A 15,480-nucleotide genomic window follows, 5' to 3' on the forward strand; every position below is an offset into this window, starting at 1 on the left:
CTTAGGGAGAAGATAAAAAGAGACAAAGATCCAGTGCCCTTGCCCTGTATTCCAGCATCCAGCTCAGCAGGAGCCTCGTGTCCTGTTCTCTGTCTCCTTGAAGACAGAGCAGGATGTGATGTGCAGGTTGGGGTCAGAGCCTGCTTGGTCCACCTCTGCCTGGAGTCATAGCCTTGCTCTGGGACCACATTCCACCAGCTCTGGCCCTTGCTCCTGGCACTCTGAGTTTCCAAAGGCACTTGCAACCACATCTTTGCTGTTACCTTCCTCAGTGCCCACCCTACTAAGAGGTCAGGATCAGAGTGAGATCACCCCCATGCCCTCCTTTCTGTTACTTCCTAAGTCTGCTTTTCTGTTCAGCCAGTAAGCTCTCTCCATCTCTGGCACCCGGCTCACTGGCCCCTTCCTCTCTGCCTTGGCATGCATTGCTCCCCACCAGAGCACCATTCCATGGTCCTTCCTTTATTCACAATCCAGTTCAAAGACCACTTCCTTGGGGAAGCAGCCCTATTGATTCACCTCTAACTATCATCCTTACTCCCATCTTCCTAGGGTCTGTGCATGCTCAGGTTCAGTTCAGTGTTCCCTGAACCCTTTGCATGTGACCGGCACTGCGCTGGGTGCTTGGGTAGAACAAGGGGCCAGATGTGGTCCTACCCTCAAGGTGTCAGGATTAGTTAATGGGGAGTGGAATGGAAACACTGAAATGCCTTTCAGGAGTGATGGAGTACAAGGAACAGCCAGGGACATCTCAACTTGACCAGAGGTCAGGGAACCTGCACAGAGGAAATGGTGGGTTAGAGTTTTAAGGGGCAGAACCAACAGAACCAAACAACTGAATTGATATTTGGGATGTAGGAGTGGAGGAATCTAGGATGCCGCCCAGGTTTCTGTTTTGGTAAGTCAGCGGATGATGGCACCAGCAATTAGGATGTAGAAGATACAGGGCAGCCAGATTGAGAGCAGGATGGAGAGTGTTTGTTAGAATCTTATTTTCTTAAGTTGTGTCATATACAGAGTCTGGTAGCTTCCTGGTGTTGAGGAAATGGGTGCTATGTATTTTATTAGGTTGGAGACTCTCAGAGGCCAGAAATTGGGTCTCCCCTCTGAGGAGAGAATTGCCTGACATGAGCAATGCGTTCTCATGCAGAGCTCCCAGTGGTGGGGACACCTCTCCTTCCTCTCTTTCACTTTCAGTATTTCCCCCATCCGGGGCTTTGTACCTGTGGGTGAGAGTGCAGGTGTGACAAAGAGGCATAAACCAACTAGCTCCTCTGTCCTCCAGGGCCAGCTCAGAGATGGCATCTTGATCTATACAAGTGATCAGTGACAGTACTACGGTACTGAGAGCAGTGAGGAAAACGGGTCTGAGGGTTGGAATAACGGGAGAGATTTGTTATGAAATGAAAATGTTCAATGCATGAAAGAGTGGATGAAGCTACCCAAATTCTGAGCAGTTTGGACAGGTATTATTCAAAAACATTTCTACTTGCCCCCCCCGCCCCCGACCCCCAAACAAACAAACAAAAGCAAGACATGGTCCAGTCTCAGTACCCTGGAAGGGGAGGTTGTCTATCTTCTGAATAGCATTTTTATTCTGGAGCTGAATCTGAGCGATGGGCTACAGGGTAATGGCTGACTCTCTGGGATTCCCATGGAGGAGATGGGAGGGGTGATAAACAGCACAAGATCAGACTTTAGAGGTTCTGTTTAGATGAGGCTAAAGGATCCTTTTATCTATCTCTGTCTCTGAGGCCACTCTGGAATAGAAAAATGTACTTCAGTGTATAGCACTTCCCCAAAGGTAAAGTGGATGTGAATCATCTGGGTTTCTTATTAAAATACAGTTTCCTGAGTTGGCAGGTTGTGGGCGGGGCCTGAGACTCTGCATTTCTCTTAAAAATATATTCTTATTGATTTCAGAGAGGAAGGGAGAGGGAGAGAGAGATAGAAATATCAATGATGATGAGGGAATCATTGATTGGCTGCCTCCTGCACACCGCCTACTGGGGATGAAGCCGGAAACCTGGCATGTGCCCTGACCGGGAATTGAATCGTGACCTCTCGGTTCATAGGTTGATGCTCAACCACTGACCCACCTGAGCCGGGCAGAGATTCTGCATTTCTAGCAAGGTTCTCGCTGGCCGGTGATGCTTATTACTTTGAGTGGAAAGGCTGTAGGACTCACCTGCGGGTGATGCCCAATCTCTGATAATAGCTCCTTATCCTTTCTACATACCTGTCTGTCTCTGCCTGCAAGTCCCCTGGAGAGCAGGGTCTATCCCTTATTTGTTTTAGTATCACCAAAGCCTAACAGGAGGCCTAGTGCTTAATAAGGAATTGGTGAAAGAATGAATAGAAATAGAATAGAAAACTGTCCGAATTGGGTCCAAACCAAGGTTTGGCCTGTCGGGCTCTTGGACTTCTCTCCACTGTAAGCCAGGTTTCTTCCTTGCGGCAGACCAGTCAGTATTTCAGCGCTACTTTGGTGGGGGCTCCATGCTGGACACCACAAGGACAGAGTGGGAAAAGGAGGCAGAGACCTGAGCATTGGGGAATTCACCATCTCAGTGGTGGAACGGGGTTCAGGCTCACTTGAAGCAACGTTAGAACACTTACACAGTAACTTCTAAGTAAGTGCAAAGTAAGGGAGTGTGACTGAAAACCAAAGGAAGTAAAGAGCAAGCCATGGGTGTCCTGGCAGCTTGTACTTCCACATGCCCCACCTTCAGTTGTTTGCTTCTTCACTTGTTGAAATTGGGATTGCTTTCTGGAGGAAGTTAGCATGGAGCACAAGGCACCCAGCTGTCCTGGGGACCCACTGCCATCCCAGAGCCACAAAACCATGGACAGGGACTGTGACACCAGTCCTGCTGTTGTGCATGCGGCCACAGAGAGGCTGGGAGCCAGAGTGAGCATGACTGGCATTGTGTGGCATGGAGAATGGTGAGAGGACAATGTGAAGAGGAACAAGCAGCAGCAATGTAAGCGTAACACACTTGGAGCGAGGCGTAGGCAGAAGTGGGGCTGGGAGAAGACCCATGCTGGAGATCCTGGGGCGATGGCAGTAGCAATCTTTACTTCCCCAATAGATGCAGAGCATTTCAACTTGGCTAATTAACGGGAACAGCAGGCTGGTAATTCTGCCAGCAGCAGGACATGAATGGTGTGGGATTGGCGCTGAACGCCGGCGGAGCATGCCTTTGTCCTTAAGAGAAAACACAATCCTCACATTGGGTCAGGTCCATGAGGGTGCCCTTACAGTAACACCAAGGGGTTAGGGGCTTATATTTCTTTTCAGGCTTTCTTTAGGGGTAGCAAGGGGCCTACTGTTTCAACAGGCTTTTATTTAAAGGGGAAGCTGGTGTATGGTTGGTCTAGAATTTATAATCTGTGCTAGCAAACATACCTTATATCAGAAGTTGCAATCGCGGTTCAGGTCTGCCTCACAGAATGTCTTCCATCACCAGTCTCCCATTTTGGTAACTTGTACCTTGAGCATCACAATCCCTAACCTGATTCCTGGGGAAGAACGGGCTGGGAGGCTAGGGAAGAGTTGTTTTATCTTCAGAAAGTACACTGAATCTCATTAGGGAATTTGTTCCCAGTACTTCCTTTCAAAGCATATTGATCTGATCATCTGAGGATGTTAAAGGCTAATGAATATGAAGAAGAGATTTGGAAAGTCTCAGTGCTGAGTGGTACTCTGGAGATCATCTGTTCAGATCACCAGCGCTTGGTGTGACGGATGAGGCCATTGACCTTGTGCAAGTCACTTTAGGAAGGGTTAACAATTCATTCACTTATTTATTATTTCATCAAATATTTATTGACCATTTACTAGAAGTCTGCCCAGACGTGTACCTGATAGTGAAAACATGTCGCTCTTTGATTGGTCCTGTTTGAGTCAGCATTCAATGAACTTCCCCTTTATTACAGATTCTGACAGCTGGTTTTACAGTGGCCCTGGGGGAATTGATATGTAGGATCTTCAGCCAGTGCAAATAGGTTTTCTATGTGAGGTCACCAACTTCTGAGCTGCTGGGCTAATTAATTTAGCTCTACTTGGCCTTACCTAATACATATATTGTTGAAAAGGTATTTGTAATTCAATTCTGGCAAATGAAAAACTAATTTAAACCACTCAGGCAGCTTTTATTTAAAGAGACCCCGGAGCAACTCCTTTTGTAATATGAAAAATCTTGTTATTGTTGCTGGAAATGATCATCCCCTAATTAAGGATTTTGTAAATTTGGACATTTTAGGGTTTCTTATGGTGGTACAGCCTGGCAGATAGTACAGCAATGGTCTGAGCTGGATGGGGAGGACTCTGGCCAGGAAAGAGGAAGCCCTAGGAACCTTAGACCAGCCCATCCCAAGATACTGACATGTAGTAGAGCCCAGGATTGCAAGCTGCTCCCTTCTCTAGGGTCCTGGAGCCTGGAGGGGAGAAGGAAGTGATGGGCATGATGAGTGGGGTGTGAAGATGAGATTTGGAGCTCCCTCTCCTTTTCCATGGGTGGAAACGAGGAAGTAGTAGGATGGGGAACCTTTTGCTTCTGTTCCAGCAAATTCAGAACTCTTCCTTAAGGCCTGGGGCTGTGTGGAATTAGAGTTCTCTTGTATATTTTAACACAGTAGGGGAGGAGAGGAAGAGCAGTGGAAAAATAAGACAGGAGTTTAGAGGGTTATGTGGATTCTTGTTATACTGTAAAATCTCATTAATTGGGGCCTTACTAATTTTGAACTTGTAAATAATTTGGAAGAAGACAAGGCTGAAGTTTAGATTTTTATATTAAATTTCTTTGTTTATCAGCGATTTTCAACCCTTTCATTTCATGGCACACATAAACTAATTACTAAAATTCTGGGGCACACCAAAAAAATGTATTTTTTTGCTGATTCAACAAAAAGTTGGTATAATTTTGATTCATTCACCCCAGATGCCTATTGTTGTGTTACCTGTCATTTTTTTATTTTACAATCTAAGAGAAAAGAGGTCAGTGCCCCTGACTAGTCAGGTATCGCATGTTTTAAAAATTCTTGCGGCATATCAGTTGAAAATCATTGTTGTATAGAAATGAATAGTGTGTCTGTTGATGTAGAGGAGAATGTTTTAAAACGGATGTATAGAAAAACATTTCCTGTATGAAAATACGCTATTTTGATGCAGAAGCATCCTTTTACACAAACAATTCATGTATTAATTAAAGATGACCCTTGTCTAGTTGAAGAAGCCCGATAAAATGCTTCCTCACCAAGGAAGCTGGAACTTCTCCTCATTGCATGAGGGTAAAAACAAACCAACCTGCATATCTATTTGTTTTTTCTATAATAATTTACCCCAATTGGTTCCTACTAGTGAGGTTTAATAGCTTTTCTGTGTTGAAAGATAAAATCAGAGCATAAAGATCTATAGGAACTAAGGGTAGAAAGTACAAAACAAGGCTTAGAATTTTATGGTGTTATTTTTTTCTATTGCCTGTGGTTTCTTAAAGTGAGCCTTGCAGTGGGTTACTCAGCATCAGGTAACTCCATAGGCCAACTTGTAAAGAAAGGCAACTGATAAATGAAAAGGCTCACTGTCTTCATTTAGTGAAAAATGAACAAGAAGAAATAGTTGAAATTGTCAGAGACACATAGGAACTTTGTTTTGGATTAGGGTATGCCATCTGACCAGGCAACTGGCATTCGGGGGATATATCACATCTGTTCTTTGGTTGAGTGTGCAGCGGGCTCATTTCCCTTCCCTGGGCCGGTGATCTTAATCCCTGTTGTTGTCAAAATCCCCGACATTTTTGGATCTCTTGAACTTGTCAGCGTTTAGGGGTTCAGACAGCCCTGAGTGGGACTGTCCTGCCCAGCACATTTCTTCCTCTGTAGATTGTTATATTTCCACTGCAGGAGAGTAAGCCAGGAGCAAAAAGGCATGAGGGGGTGTCCGTGGGCTCTGGTTCTGTCTCACTGAGCTCACACAGAGCTGCCTCTCTTCCGGGATCCCTCTGTGCCATGTCCCCTCTGGTGACACACAGCTGAGACCTGGATGTGGGCTGGCTTTCCCGGAAATTCCTTCTGGGGTACTCAGGCTTAATGACAGTGGCACCGCGGGTTGACCTGGGGTTTTGGGTGTGTGTGGAAGCTGGTTCCTGCCTTCCCCTGCATATCACCCCTGGCTGGGTTGTCCTTTGCCTCCTGAGGCTACTGTTTCCCTAGGCACATGGTTATCTTCCATTCAGTGTGAGCCCCATGCCTCTCCCTACAACCCCCTAACAGGAACTCAACTAGACCCCAGAAAGGACTTTTCAACAGAGAAGCAGGATGTAAGCGGAGAAAGAATTGCTGAAGAAGGGAATACATTTTTCTTCCCAGGAAATTGGTGTCTTCCACCCCCTGCTTATTGAGGGCTGGCGATGGCCACTTTGAAGGGGAGGGAGAGAGGCATGGAGAAGGGTATCACATTCAACTTCGATTTCCATGTGGGCATTTTTTTGTGGTTTCCTTTCTCTGTTCAAAGAATGAAGACTCCCAGTTGCTGTGCCACATAGAGGAAAGGCAAAGAGAATTATTTAAGGCATTGTGGTTCCTCTTGATATTAATGACTCTGTTCAGTAGATATTTGCTGAGTGTTTTCTGTGTACCAGACACTGGGCTGGTACAAGAAGTGCACCCTCTCCTGTTCCATTGGGCCGGGCTCTAGGGCCTGAACAAGACATGACTTTCTGGCCCATGGTGTGGCTGGGAGGCTGAGGGTGGGGCCCAGGGACTCCGTCACCTGGCCTCTTTCACCCTGATTCCTTCTGTCTTGTTGTCCCACAGGTTCTTTTCGGAATGATGGTTTGAAAGCTTCTGATGTCCTTCCCATCCTAAAGGAAAAAGTGGCCTTCGTTTCCGGTGAGTGTCTGTGGAACTTTTCTCTGCAATGGACCCAGAGAAGCTGTGTGTGTGTGTGTGTGTGTGTGTGTGTGTGTGTGTGTGGCACTCGCTTCTTTGTGGGTTAGTGGGAGAGAAGTGCAGATGGAATGGATGCTGGGAGCAGCTGCTTCCTCTCTACAGAGGGAGGCAGAAAGAGAAGGGGGAGCTCTGGTCCCAGCTGGGTGTTCTGGAGGATGCTTATAACTGCAGGTGGGTGCCCCCCACCTCACACCCTACCCCAAACACATACACCTCACCCTGTTCATGCTCCCAGGCCCATCGGGCCCACAGGAGCCACTGAAGCCCCTCAGAGAGAGGCTCCAACTGGAGGGGTCTGTCCACGTCATAATTCCCAGAGGTTTTATTTGGTTCATCTCTGAATGGGTCGTGGACAGGATATAAAAATCTTCTGTCTCCTTTTTTTTAAAAAATATATATATCTTATTGATATTTTACAGAGAGGAAGGGAGAGGGATAGAGAGTTAGAAATATCAATGAGAGAGAAACATCGATCAGCTGCCTCCTGCACACCCCCTACTGGGGATGTGCCCGCAACCAAGGTACATGCCCTTGACCAGAATCGAACCTGGGACCCTTCAGTCTGCAGGCCGACGCTCTATCCACTGAGCCAAACCGGTCAGGGCTCTGTCTCCTTTTTTAAAAAAAGTGTTTTATTTATTTTTAGAGAGAGTGGAAGGGGACAGAGAGAGAGAGAGAGAGAGAGAGAGATGAGAGAGACACATCTATCAGCTACCTCCTGTGCATCCCCTAATGGGGATTGAGCCCGCAACCCTGGGCATGTGCCCTGACTGGGAATTGAACCTGGGACCTCTTGGTCCATGGGATGACGCTCAATCCACTGAGCTCTATATCCTTTTTATCTGTCTCCTTCTTATCTCTCCTTCCTGGCAAAGGGAACTCAAGTGAGTGTTTGCATCTATTTATTTATTTTTCTGAATAGTGACTTCCAAATATTTAATTCTGGCATCTCTCTCCAACCCATCTTGTGCACCTGGGCCTTTTAAAGTCTAATTCAGGGGTCAGCAAACTATAGCCTGTAGGCCAACCACCTGGTTTTTTTTTTGTAAATAAACTTTTATTGGAATGCAGCCATGTGAATGTGTTTAGGCAGTGCATTCATTTTCTTTTGCTACTATAACAAGTTGCCAGAAACTGGATGGCTTACAATAACAGAAATTTATTTATTCTTTCACAGTTATGGAGGCCAGAAGTCCAGAAGCCATTTACTGGGCTGAAATCAGGGTATCGGCAGGGCTATGCTACCTCCAGAGCTCGAGGGGAGAGTTTGTTTCTTGCCTCTTCAGCTCTGGTGGCTGTCAGCATTCTTTGGCTTGTGGGTGCATCATTCCCATCTCTGTCTCCGTGTTCACAGTGCCTTCTGCAATTCTGTCTATGTCATACCTCCCTCTGCCTCCCAGTGAGGAAACCTGTGATTGCATTTAGGGCCCACTCTGATAATCCAGGATAATCTTCCCATCGCAGGTTTCTTAACTTAATCACATCTGCAAAGATTCTTTTTCCAAATAAGGTAACATTCACAGTTCCCAGGGATTAGGGCCTGGTATGTTTGGGGACAAGTCTAGTGAGAAATAGTTCCAGCAGAGATAGAGGGCCATAAGCCTAATATATTTACTATCTGGCCCTTTAAGAAAAAGTGTGGCGACTCCTGATGTAATTGAAGCCAAACCCTAAGGTGCACCAGCACCACTCTGGGTGCCAGTTCTAGGGCTTCATGCATGCCTCCTGGATCAGAATCTCTGGCATGGTTGGGGGATGGCAAAGTGAAGAGCCCAGGATCACATTTAAAGAAACCTGCTCAAGTGCTTAAGCCTTGTGGACTGACTTTGCTTCTGGATCATCCTGGTCATCTACAAGGAGTGGCAGCAGAATCACAGGGAAAGAGCCAGCACTGTCCCACCGTGCAGGGATCCCCTGCACAGGCAGTGCTGGCCTGGCTGACGGGTCACTGCCAGAAGGGAGGGAAGGAAGGGAGCGGGAGGGTAACCAAGCAGCTGGTGTCTCCCACCTGACCAGAGGGAAGAAGTAAGTCCAGTGATTCAGAGTGTCGGGGTGGGAGGTGAGGACAGAGTATGAGATGTGAGTATGGAAGCCTTTGCACGCTACTATGTGCATTCCGTATTACTATCATTAGTACTATTACTACTACTACTACTACTACTACTACTACTAGGATTTCATTATTGTTGTTGCTGTTAGAGGAGCGTTACCAGGAAGCTGCCTGTCCCATCAGTGTTAGGTGCTTATCTGTCTGTTGGGTAGTGAGCCCCTGTCCCTGAAGCTGTTGAGTGAAACACAGGCTGATCCCTTGGCAGAATCACATGGCAACAATTTTAGTCAGAGTGGAGACAGGGGTAAGGCAACCTCCAAAGCCTTTGCAAACTTGCATCTGAGTGCTTGCTGAGCATGAGGGAAGATCTTGAGTAGAAGTCCTAGAGGCCACTGGGCAGTACTTGCCTCTAATTTCTGCTGCTGCCCATCATCTGGCCTTCCAGGACATGGCCCACAACCCTCTGGGGAGCCCGATTGGATCTTTTCCTCTTCTTTATGGCCTGAGCCTATTCAACCTGATGTCGTCCTTGTCCCCTGGGTATCCTCCTAGTCCTCCCATTCTCTCATGCCTGGTGCTTCCTCTACCTGGAGTGCCTTCCCCATACCTTCTTCTAGTCTGATCCTCTCTTCTTCTTTCCAAGTCAGTTCCCACGTTGTCTCCTCCAGGAGGCCTTCCTGGCTTTAATGCATAGTCTTTGAGCCCCATTTTGTTCCACATCAGTTCGGGGTATATGAATGTGGACATGGTACACTTTGACATGCAACTCTTGCTTGATTATTCATGGTTTATTTTTCTCCTGTAATTCACCTGGACCTCTGGGGCAGGGCCCAGCCAGCCCTAGAGAAGAGCTGCCCAAGTATGGGTGCTAAAGGAGCACCCATAAGCAAGGTGCCAGAAAGGCAGCTAGTCAGGCATGAGGCAGGTAGATGCTTCCCAGAGCAGGACCAAGGCTCTGTACAGCTCATGCCCATGTGCCCATGTCGGTGAAGCAGCCTGAGGTAAGTCTTATTCATGCCCCTGGGCTTAGGGACCATTGTCCTTCCGTGCCTGGGAAGGATGCTGGGAGCCCCAGGGAGATGATTGCCTGCATCTAAAAAACAAAAACAAATAAAAAAGCTCCTTGTATCCTGAGCTTTTAGAAGACAAAACACAAAATAAGACAAATTAAAGAAACCCAGGATTAGATAACACAGGGCAACAGTTGTATTTCTTTCTGAGAAGAAAGGACTGCAGGCAGGCGGTGAGCAGAGAAACAAAACTGTTGATTGTGCCCGCCCTCCCATGCTGTGCCCCCCGGCAGGGCCAGGGTACAGGAATGCCGTGCTGCCATGGGAACGCACATTTAGAATAATCCAGTGCAGCCCAGCAGCTTCTGCACGTGGGCGTGTGCACGTGTGTGACGGGATCTGGGACTGCCTCATGGAGCCTTTTTGTACCAGGCAGGCCCCATCCTGCTCCGTCATTCACAGCCTCCCCCTTGGCCCTCTCTCTGGCTTCCTTTGTGTGTTATGCCTCCCACTCACAGTACCTACTATCCCTTTTATCCAGCCTTCTTGTGCAGGGTCCATTGCACCCCTGTTATCTTCCTGTGCACTCACACTCTCCTCTTTCCCACCTCCTGATGTCCCTCTCAGCCATGGTTCCCAGGGAACCTGTGCTGCTGTGGCACGGTCTTTTGTGCTCTAGGGCTGTCTCTCTCAAAATGTGTTCCATGAAACAACAGTGATCCTCAAAAGAGAAAACCGGGTTCCACACTCAGATAAGTTTGGGAAATACTGCATACTGCAGCCCCGCTCTTAGAAATCTGCCATGCTTATTAAAGCACACATCCATGGAGCACATGAGAACATTTCCCACACTGCAGAACAACCTCCTTCCCTTACAATTATTATGATGTCCATGAGCATCTTGCGGAATTAAAGTTATTAGACCAAACTTTAGTATGATTCTTTAGATGTACTTTTCTTGCCTTCCCCTAAAACTACCCTGATCTGCTTGCCCTGAGTGGAGCCTGACACCACCCCACCCCCGAAAAACATAAGCACCATTCCCCTCCACCTGGGTCAGGGAAGCCTTAACTCTCCCTGCTCCCGCCGCGCCTCCTCCGCAGCCCTGACTGGCCCTGCCTCAGTGGAGGGGGGTCAGTGCCGTCTCTAGAACATCAGAGAAACCTTTCCCTCTTTATTCTCTACATACCTATCCTGAAGCTTCTATCGCCAAAGCCTTGCACAAGTAGACAGACAGCAAGTACTTGATAAGCAAGGGAACGGTGCTTTGGAAGTTCCTGACACCATCTCCATCACCTTTTCAAAACGTGGCCACTTTGGCCTGCCGCCCTCTAGGGCCCACTGCCCTAATGCACACTGACTTCAGGAGGGGTTCTCAATTTTCATCCCTGCCTTCCCTGTCTGTAACTTTAGCACCCATGTCAGTTATCGATCAAATTCTATAGCTCTGTGGTTGCTCAGCCTCCTTGGCAGCAAAGCCCTCCACCTCCCTACCATGGCCATGCACATCCAAGACCTTGACTCTTCACATATCTGCCTGTGGCCTTCAGCTCTTACCTTTGACCCTTTCTGACAATCCTCTGTCAGTTGGGAGAATATGGATAGCAGATGAACAAAGCATGCTGTTCCCTCTTCCCTGGGAGCTCATAATCCAGCAGGATGTTTTCTACCCTCAGTGGTCCCTGCTCCACTCACTCCAGGCATTGGCTCCACTCTGCCTTGGCTCATGTTAGAGCCTGGCATGGGCACCATGGCCAGACCTTTCAGCAGAGCCCTCACTATGCCTCCATACCCTGCCACCTTCCCTTAAGCCTATATCACACCCAGTCTTCATTCTCTGGGACACTTCCAACGGTGGCCTATTCCACCTCTCTCCCCACACCTCAAGCCTCCCTGACCCTTGGCAGGTGATCTTATCTCCTATTTCACTTAAAGAACTGTGTTCCCCATGCAGGCTGAGCCCCTCCCTCTCCCTACTTTCCTGTTTCCTCCTCCCTCTTTGCATTCTATTCACCTGCTGCAGGAACCTTAGCCTCCCTGGTACCTGCTCTGAGTGAGACCTTGCTCCATCCCTTGTCCCATTCTTGCCAGCATAGTGATTCTCTTCTTCTGGGCTTATTCCTCCTCTTCTTCCTATAATCTTGGAAGGTCCTCTCCTTTCTGAAAAATATCTGGCTTGATCCTGCTGCCCCCTCCTCACTCCTTATCTATGCTTCCTGAAGGGAGGGGATTGCACTGCCTCAGGCTTTCTCCCCTCACTCCCCTCCCCTGCCATCTGGACCCTTTCCCAGCCATGATTTTGTGAAACTTCTGTCTCCAAGGACAGAACTGGCTCTGGCTTGGGGAGGACACTGCCAACAGCCCTCCGAACTGCTTAGCTAGCCTTTGCCAACCAGACCAGCCTTGGCTCCCTTGTTCCCATGGCTCTTCTCTTAAGCTGTCCATGGCAGTCAGGAAGGAAGGCAACAGTTGCCGTTAAAGCACCACCTGAGTGAAAACCCTTTGAGTGAGGTCGAAGCTGGAGGGGAAGGTGGAGCGTGTGGGGACCTCCTGGCTCTCAGGAAACCTTCCATTCAGTCCTTCTGCTTCCTTTCCTTTACCTGAAAGGCAGCTGGGAGCTGGGGACTCTTCCAAGGCAGATAAGCTGAGGGTGGTTATTTGTACAAAGAACGAGGGTGTGTGATATGGCAGGTCTGGAGCTGAGGGCCTGGATTCAGCTCTGGTATATCTACTCAGGTCTGCCCTGGTGTGGGGCAGGGGGAGGGGGCAGTGCTGAGACAGTTTTTCATCAGAGCAAGTTTCTCAATGGCCCTGATCTTATGTGATCCTTTTCTCCTTGCAGCCTCCTCATCTCCTCTGTTCTGGAAGGGGTTGGGGTTTGTTTGTCGAGCCTCCCCTCTGCCTGTGTGACTTCAGGACCCCACAGTCACAGGGAAACATTCATGCACTCACACTTGGGCTCTACCTTTGCTTGCAAGAGATCCTTTTTCCAAGGGTCAAGCTTTCAGCTTCTTTCCCTGGGGACAGGGGGAGGGCCATGGGCATGCCCACCTCCCCTCCCTCTTACATTAGATTCCCTGTGGGCCCAGCTCTGGAGGGTGTGAGAGGCTGCCTGACAAGCATGTGGGTGGGGGTCTGTGATCAGGGCACAGAGGTTTTCTTTGTGTGGTAGTCGGTACCTGTGAAGTCATGGTTGCTGCACCTTAGCTTTGTCCTCATCTAGCTCTCCTGAGAAACTTGGCCCTGCTTCCTAATCATACCACCCCTCAATGAATTTAAAATGTTTAAATAAATTTTAAAATCATAGAGTAAATAGTGAGTAGGAAGCTTGGAAAAGAGAGGAAAGAAAAGGCAATCATGTCAAATCCCGGCCTTCTAATAACAGCAATGCTCATCATTTCAGTGTACTCCTTCCAGCTTTCTAAAAAACGTGATATTTAGAAAGCATTTGTAATCGTAGTGCGTGCAGTGCATATGTAGCGATTAAGACCTTGAGGATCCTTGTTTCTATAAAGATTCATGTGCTTCTCCAGCAGGAGGGCCAGGTGGCACCTCAGGTAGGCAGGCGGGGCGGATCCTGGACTGGGTAGAAAACAATGTCTTTTCTATGAATCTAAATCCTCCCAGCAGTGATGCCGGCTGGATGCTTCAGGGGCTCTCACCATGGTAGTCAGTTAATCCCGACACTCCCACCTCACAGAGCACTGTGAGGAGAAGTACATTGAAGCTTAAATTTCCAAAGACTGTCAAGGGCTTGCTTTCTCAATAAGAATAGTTACACCGCCTTCACTATTATTTCACATTTGTAAAGAGCTTTATTTCTCAAAGTGCTTTCCCACATGCCCTCATCCATCCTTCCAGCAGCCCTGTAATGTGGTCATTTTTATTTTCATCTGCATTTTGCAGGTGAGGCATCAGAGAAGTCAGAAGACTCGCCCAAGGTCACACGTGTTACCGCAGCCAAATCCCATGCCCCTGTCCGAGGCGACCAGGTTTCTGTGGGCACCATGCTCCTGCCTGTTTCATCCAGCATGCAGATGGAACTCTTTCCCTCTGCAGCACGCTTTCTGGCTGGTTTTCTCATACTCACCCCTCTCCCTCCCTGCAGGGGGCCGGGATAAACGAGGTGGACCCATCCTGACCTTCCCTGCCCGCAGCAATCATGACAGAATAAGACAGGAAGACCTTCGGAAACTCGTGACCTATTTGGCCAGCGTGCCAAGGTAAGGTGAAGGGGCATGTCCTGCAGGGGACGGTGGAGGGCATCTGGGCTGATGCCAGGGAGTTGGAATGAGCCTCCACCCCTGGCAGAGGCCAGGGGTGTTTCTGCCCTCGTAGTGGATTCTAATTATTCTTGGAACATCATCAGCCATTGTTCGTCTCCTTCCCATCAGTCCCATTGTTACTTCTGGGATTCCTGTGAGCGGAGTGGGAGCTGGAAGAGAGATCTGCGGGCAGAGGTGAAGGTCCCAGGCTCAGAGGACCAGGACTGCATCTGGAACCGGGGAGCGTGGCCTGGGGAGGTTGAGCTGGGGGCCCTGCTGTTTACTTTGGGGAAATGGGAACTCTGACTGATTACACTCTGGCTTGTGTATTGGATTATTTTTAAAACCTGTGGCTTGTGAATATGTTTTTGGCTTTTGGAGTTTGGGTCAAATAACTCCACTTGTATCACTCAAGAGGCAGCCTTCAGCTCAACCTAGGTCATACATTTTCAAGGGAGGTAGTAGCACCACCAAGGGGGATTGGTGCCGGGGGCAGCAAAAAGCTTGCTCCTTTATGCATTAAGCACAGCTCTACATACAGCATGTAAACAGATATATCATATATTTGAATTATTAAAATTTCATTGGGTGGATGATTAAGGAAAAAAAGTATAGAAAGTTTTATTGGGGGTAAGGACAATGATAATAAAATAAACAGATTGAGAACCCCTGGTTTCTGAGTGTTTCTAGGTGGTGCTGGCCGTAGAGGTTGGTGGAGGGACACATGCCAAGAGCATGGTATATGTATATATGTGTAGTGGTCCATGTCTTTTAAGGAGGGAGAGGAGAAGTCTCTGCCTAATCAGAGAACCATAGAATGTGAGAGCCAGAAGAGCCCCGGGAGTAATCCAGGCGAATGGGTGCTGTGGTCTGCTTAGGAAGCAGGGTCGAGGTGGGAGAAAGTTGCGTATGGGTGTCAGTGGCAGAGCTGGGCCCAGGACTAGGTCCTCCTGACTGGTGCCCCAGGGCTGTCTGCACCCTCACAGAGATGAGAACTCTGTTCTCTGTCTCCTAGTAGGGCTGGAGCCTGGCCAGTGTTTGTGTGGCAAATAAGAATTAGTGCCCAGGGCTTTCAGAATCTTCATCTTGTGTCTGCATTTTATAGGAGAATTAGTCAGTTACAGAGAGGAGCTATATATTCAGCACTGCCTTTGCTGGACAGCCCTGGCTACTTCTTGAACATGCTGATTAAGTTCTTGAAGCA

General features: G+C 48.2%; 1 protein-coding gene across 26 annotated transcripts in view; it reads left to right on the forward strand.

Annotated features, from left to right (window-relative positions):
• KALRN (kalirin RhoGEF kinase) overlaps nucleotides 1–15,480 on the forward strand; it is a 635,703-nt gene that overhangs the window by 183,150 nt on the left and 437,073 nt on the right. For all 26 annotated transcript variants that reach the window (XM_070406353.1, XM_070406356.1, XM_070406366.1 and 23 more), the window contains exons 2-3: nucleotides 6,817–6,891; nucleotides 14,120–14,234. In XM_070406353.1, the coding sequence (XP_070262454.1) occupies nucleotides 6,817–6,891; nucleotides 14,120–14,234 (190 nt within the window). The remainder of the gene's footprint in view (nucleotides 1–6,816; nucleotides 6,892–14,119; nucleotides 14,235–15,480) is intronic.

This window comes from Myotis yumanensis, unplaced genomic scaffold (assembly GCF_028538775.1).
Source record: "Myotis yumanensis isolate MYYU_CA2020_CCGP unplaced genomic scaffold, mMyoYum1.0.hap1 SCAF_2, whole genome shotgun sequence".
Classification (NCBI taxonomy): domain Eukaryota; kingdom Metazoa; phylum Chordata; class Mammalia; order Chiroptera; family Vespertilionidae; genus Myotis; species Myotis yumanensis.